The sequence below is a fragment of the Bombina bombina genome, chromosome 2, assembly GCF_027579735.1.
Source record: "Bombina bombina isolate aBomBom1 chromosome 2, aBomBom1.pri, whole genome shotgun sequence".
NCBI classification, from domain to species: domain Eukaryota; kingdom Metazoa; phylum Chordata; class Amphibia; order Anura; family Bombinatoridae; genus Bombina; species Bombina bombina.
Genome location: NC_069500.1, coordinates 457,604,761 through 457,611,169, shown reverse-complemented (window position 1 = coordinate 457,611,169; position 6,409 = coordinate 457,604,761). Strand labels below are relative to the sequence as shown.

General features: G+C 36.2%; 1 protein-coding gene across 1 annotated transcript; it reads left to right on the top strand.

Moving 5' to 3' along the window:
* Positions 1 to 3,540: 3,540 nt before the first annotated feature.
* Positions 3,541 to 4,446, top strand: LOC128647006 (olfactory receptor 6N2-like). Its single transcript, XM_053699816.1, has one exon. It carries the CDS (start codon positions 3,541 to 3,543, stop codon positions 4,444 to 4,446), a length of 906 nt encoding a protein of 301 aa, XP_053555791.1.
* The last annotated feature ends 1,963 nt before the right edge of the window (positions 4,447 to 6,409 follow it).

Below are 6,409 nucleotides of genomic sequence, written 5' to 3'. Positions count from 1 at the left end.
GAAAGTGGCCATTGATACAATTCAAGTGTAGTGCACTACCAACAGGTAATTTTACTAGCATGCTATGGATTTTTGAGCCGGCTCATAAAAGTTCATCTCTGCTACCGGGCACTTGAGTGTTAATACACGCTCCGGTTGTTAGTGAACAAAATGCCGTCCTTGATTCTCCTTAATTATTTTATTACTGATCCGGTACCGGATTTAAAAGATATATGCGAGAGTCAATATGTGGCAAATAGACAACCAGTCGCTCCAATCACATATGCTGCATTATAGCAATCCTCAGGGTGCAAGGCTTACTGCTGCACGGCTTACCTTCACTCCATTCACACACTCAACGGGTATTACCAGACAGGATCCCTTCCGCGATGTGTCTCACTCTGATGTATACGGCCGATGCAGCTCTTCACTTGCCCAGATTGTGACACTTGATATTGTTATCGCCAACCTCACAGCTGTTTCATCATGCTGGCGTCCTCCACGCTGTGTCTGTTCCAAACATTACGTGTTTTGCCCCTCCCCCTTTCCGGGCTGGACAGATGTTATCAATTCAAGTGTAGTCACAGTGTGCAGGGTTAGATCTGACACGTTTCCCGCATGCTCACATGCGCTTCATCAGAGATATATATATATATATATATATATATATATATATATATAGGCATAGATATACATTGTACCAAAACAACATCAGATATATGTAAAAAATATTTATTTATGAATAAATAGAACATATTCTTCTATGTGGAGAACATTGGAATGTGAAATATTCATATTTTCATGTTGGCTTAGCGCACATGAGAATATGCGATAGGTTTGCACAAGAGTGGGTTTTTTTCCACCTTTTTCCATTTACTTCTTTGGGGGAATACGTGAATGCGCAAGTTTACTTTTGTTCATAATACGAGCGCAAACCGACGAGCGCAAAAAGCTTAATTCTAGCGCAATTAACGCTCAAGCGGGAGCATTAATTAGCACTCCACTTGTAATCTGACATAAGTCATTTATCTTTAAAGGCTGTTTTTGACATGTGGATTTTTGGAATATTTTCAATGCCATTATGTTTGACACAATAATCTACTTGTCTCGGACCTGGTGACATGGCACAGATGTCATCTGTATCTGTCAAAAGACAGGTAGTGTTGACAAATTTATAGCACATATTAATAATAATAATTCACTTCTAATATAAATTCAGTACAGTTTAATTTTTTTAGACTTAAATACATGGGTTGAAGATTATACGATTTTCACTTCTACATATTTCATGTGACACTGATACTTATATTAATCAAAGCAGCTGTCATCATCCTAAATAGTTAAAGGCAATTCCAAAAGGACATTTTTCCATTTCTATTAAAGTTTAAAAACAGAATACAGTGGCGACTACAATTTGTTTTATATATTTGATTTGGAACTAGTTGTGAAAACTATCTGATTGGTTGATGCAACAAGCCTTTTTAATACTTGTATTGATGCAACAAGCCTTTATGATGCTTATGTTGTCTTTTTGTTTATATGTAAACCTTCAGTCTGTTAACTTTGTAAACAGAAACATATTTTTATACCTTTATTTACACATTTAGGTCATTTTAAATTAGGGCTATTTGCTCAAGTTTAATAATGTCTCTTTATACAAATTGATGATTGTAAACCACCTCTTCACACCTGCCTTTAATATCTATCAGGTAGAAAAGCTATTTTGTTTTATTCAGTGAGCTATTCCGCTTTTCTAACACAAACTTTTGTGTTGTTGTTCTGCTGAAACATTTTGAGCTTGTTACAGTACAGGATGTTTTTATTCAGTTTTTATTCAAATATGTTTTTAAGCTCCATCTACATGCTGAAATAAGTGTCTTCACTTCTGATGCTGTAATCTACAGGCAAAAGATGTAATAAAAGCTTTACCACTTTAATACTTCTCGTATTTTCAATTTAGTACTTTTGAATGTTTGAAGATATCACACTATTGTCCTTTTTGCTTCCTTTGAGATTCTACTACAGCAGTGCCACACAATATCAAACTGCTACATTTCTTGAACAAGTCCTGGGAGAGACTTTGTGCAGCAGCACCTATACACACAGAAGTAACATTTGTATATATTGTTTTTGTTTCTTTCCCTTTTTCTGTTTGCATATGTGCAGCAACTCCCTTTCTTATCCACTCCCTTATCATTTCCTGCATTGACTATTGCAACTCTTGTTATCTGGTCTCCCGAGCTACCCCCTGTCCCCACTGCAATCCATCATGAATGCCTCTGCCAGGCTTATATTTCTTAAACATTGCTCCACATCTGCTGCACCTCTTTGCCAACACTTCCAGTGGATTCCCTCTTATATCTCTGTCCTTGTCTGCAAATACTCCCCAGCCAACCCCTAAGCTCTGCCCAAGACCTTCTTCTTCACACTGTCCCCTGCAAAATATTTCTATAACTGCACCTATCATATGGAACTCCTTGCCTTGCTCAGTCAGACTTTCCTCTATTCTCAAAAACGTCAAGTGTTCCTTAAAAACATATCCTTTCAAGAACGAATACAACTTACTTTAAGATATCTTTACTACTTATGCTTCGCTCTCCCTCAACCTTCTCATGTACTTACTTAAAATTGTAAGCTTAAGAGCCTCTCTAACTGTAGCTCAATTTGTATAAAGGTGCAACAATAACTGATTATGCTCAAGGGCAGGGTGCTCTTCTTCTTTTGCTTATGTATTTCAATGTCAATGTAATCATGTATATTGTATAATCGTACACAATGTCTCATTGTACATTTGTATTGTATTATACCCTCATGATTGTAATGTACTTTTGTATAGCATTGTGTAAAATATTGGCATAAATAATAATAATTATGAATTTAATATTTAGGGCCCCATTTATCAGGCTCCGAACGGAGCTTGTGGGCCCGTGTTTCTGGCAAGTCTTCAGACTCGCCAGAAACACCAGTTATGAAGCAACGGTCTAAAGACCGCTGCTCCATAACCCTGTCCACCTGCTCTGATAAGGCGGACAGGAATTGCCGGAAATCAACCCGATCAAGTACGATCGGGTTGATTGACACCTCCCTGCTGGTGGCCGATTGGCTGCGAGTCAGCAGGGGGCGGCATTGCACCAGCAGCTCTTGTGAGCTGCTGGTGCAATGTTAAATGCGGAGAGCGTATTGTTCTCCACATTCAGTGAGGTCTTGCGGATCTGATCCGCACTGTCGGACCAGGTCCGCAAGACCTCGCTGAATGTGGAGAGCCTGTTGCTCTCCACATTCAGCGAGGTCTTGCAGACCTGATCCGCACTGTAGGACCAGGTCCGCAAGACCTTTGATAAATAGGCCCCTTAGTGTCCCTTTAATAAGATACACAGATTTCAAGAGCATCCCTCGTTTGCTTTTTTTGTTGTTGTTTGTTTCTGGTCAAAGTATTAGTAGAATACCATTATACTTTATCATATATCCATTGTATTTCTATCATTATCAAATTCTATCAATACAATTTTGTTTTCTTTCTGTTTTTCAGAAGTATGTTTTAACAAAATGAATCAATTCAACATGACAAAGGAATTCATCTTACTTGGTGCTTCCAGTCTTTCTATAATAAAGATTTGGGTAACACCAGCACTTTTGCTTGCTTACAGTTTTACTGTTGTAGAAAATATAGTCCTTATTGCATTAGTGACAGTAGACTCCTGTCTCCACACACCCATGTATTTCTTCTTGGGCCATTTCTCCTTCCTAGAATGTTTGTATACAACCACAGTAATTCCAAGAACATTATACCATCTTATATCAGATAATAAGGTTATTCTTTTCTCAACCTGTATTTTCCAAATTTATATTTTCATTTCTTTGGGAGCAACTGAATGTCTACTTCTTGCAACTATGGCTTATGATCGATATGCTGCAATTTGTTACCCTCTTCATTATTCAACGCTTATGAAACACCAGTTGTGCAGATTGTTGGTCTTTTGGTCATGGATAGGAGGATTCCTTTCTCCTCTTCTGCCTTCCGTATTTGTTTCACAGTTATGTTTTTGTAGCAACATTATTAATCATTTCTTTTGTGATATAGCTCCTCTTTTACAGTTATCTTGCTTAAGAGCAAGTCATATTGAACTATCAGGATCTCTTATTTCATCAGCTATTCTTATTAGCTCTTTCATTGTTATTGCAGTATCATATATACAAATAATAAGGGGTATCTTTATAATGACCTCAAAAACGGGTTTAAAAAAAACTTTTTCAACATGCATTTCGCATTTTACTGTAGTCTGCATCTATTATGGCTCTGGTATTTATATGTACGTTAGACCAAATTCACAAGAAACTTTAGAAACAAATAAATTGGTGTCTCTTTTGTATGCTGTTATGACACCAATGCTTAATCCAATAATTTATAGTTTTAGGAATAATGATGTTATAAAGGCTTTCAACCGATTTCTTAAAAGGAAATGCTAAAACTAGTGTGTATAAATAAAAGTGAATTTTTACTGTCAACCCTATTGTATTTTCTAAAATTTGTTGTTTTATTGAAAAAAAAGTTGCTTTATAACTAATTGTAATTTATATTAGGTTCTAGAACATTTTAACAGTTATAGAGATTTATAGTTTTAGTAATTTAAAAACAAAAAATTAAGTTTGATGGTGCCTTAGCATAAATAATTTAAAAACAGTAAAACCTTTCCATTCAAATAACATTTTCTTTCAAACAATATGTGATTATTTTACTTTTTTATTGTATTTCGTTACATTTTGAGTAATATAAACTATAACTGTAATTTTTCTAGTTGAATTTAAAATATTTTGAAACATACTTGCTATTTACACACAGGCAAATAAGTGTCTAACATGCTTGGTATGATCACATAGGTCCAGATTATAAGTGGAGCACTAATTATAGCACAGTGTGAGATATCAATATTGCTGGGCCGTGTTAAAATTAGTGTGCAAATTCGTATTAAAATTGCATAGTAAAACAAATTTATTAGAGAAGGTTTAGTGTAGCTGACATCCCTTTAGCACGTGTTATACTTTCAATGGATATCACTAACCACGCTAAACATCGCTCATATAGTTGAAAGTTATCGCTTGCGCTCCAGCAAAAGCCAAAATAGCACTAGAAAAAATAGCATGACCTGAAACCTGAAGTAAAATGTTAGGGCTCATATACTGTATATATAAATATATATATATTTGCATACAACGAGAGAAGCGGTCTACCAGGAATGAACAACAGCTCATCAAGTAGTTCTATGGTGATTTACCACCGAGGAGCAGCCTCTTTTAGAACATGACAACCCCAGACGATCGTTTTGACCTCCTATGGACCTCGTCAGTTAGATGCAGCAACCTTCCTCTAAGCACACTGGGCAAGGAGTCCACGACTGATTTCCCCCATCACCCATAGGGAGACCTCCCTAGGGTCATATTAATTTGCATACAAAGAGAGAAGCACTCTACCAGGAACGAACAAGAGCTCATCAGCTAGTTCTATGGCAATTTACCAACCACTCTTTTAGACCAGTGTGCTTTTCACAGAGTAAAACTTTCCAGAAGTATATCAGTCTGATCCCGCTAAGTATGGTCAGTCCAGCCCTGAAATACCAGGTAATTCTCCTCTGAACAATTAACATGACATCCCCAGATGATCATTTTGGCTAACTATGGGCCTCGTCAGTGAGGTGCAGCCACTTTCCTCTAAGCACACTCTAAGCACCACGTCTCGTTTCCCCCATCACCCATAGGGAGACCTCCCTAGGGTCATATTAATTTGCATACAAAGAGAGAAGCGCTCTACTAGGAAGGAACACCAGCTCATCAGCTAGTAATGATACAATGTGTGGCGCTAATACGCTGAGGGAATAAGGTAGTAAAACAATAATACTCTATTAATGTTATAATATATTTAATGTCCACAACTTGAATATTAGTATAATAATTCCTTACATATGAAATGTCATCATAAAAGAAAGAAACCAATAATTAAGAAGTTGTGGCCAAAACTAGCTAATAAAAAATCTTAAAATAAGTTGATTAGTTTAGAGCTATTAAAAACAATTGGAGCTGTTAAAAACAACAATTATGAGGATTACAATAATCTTCCTGAAGTGCTCCTGTGCATATGTTTAAACCAAATAATGTGAATAATCAAATTGTATGCGAAAATTGAGGTTTAAACAATTATCAGATAGTGTTACCTAAACACAATCTAGTGAGAAGTAGCTAAATATGAAAAATCAAGTGAAAAGACACATATGTATCATTAACGAAGCTTGTTAATATCCCAATTCTTATTGACAAAAGAAACAATGAAGTTGGAGATGTCAGCATTCACTAGAAATTAGTTGTTTAACATTGATTGTGTTCCACATAAACAAACAAACATAGGGTGTCTGTGTAAGTTAACGATCCCAAAAAGACC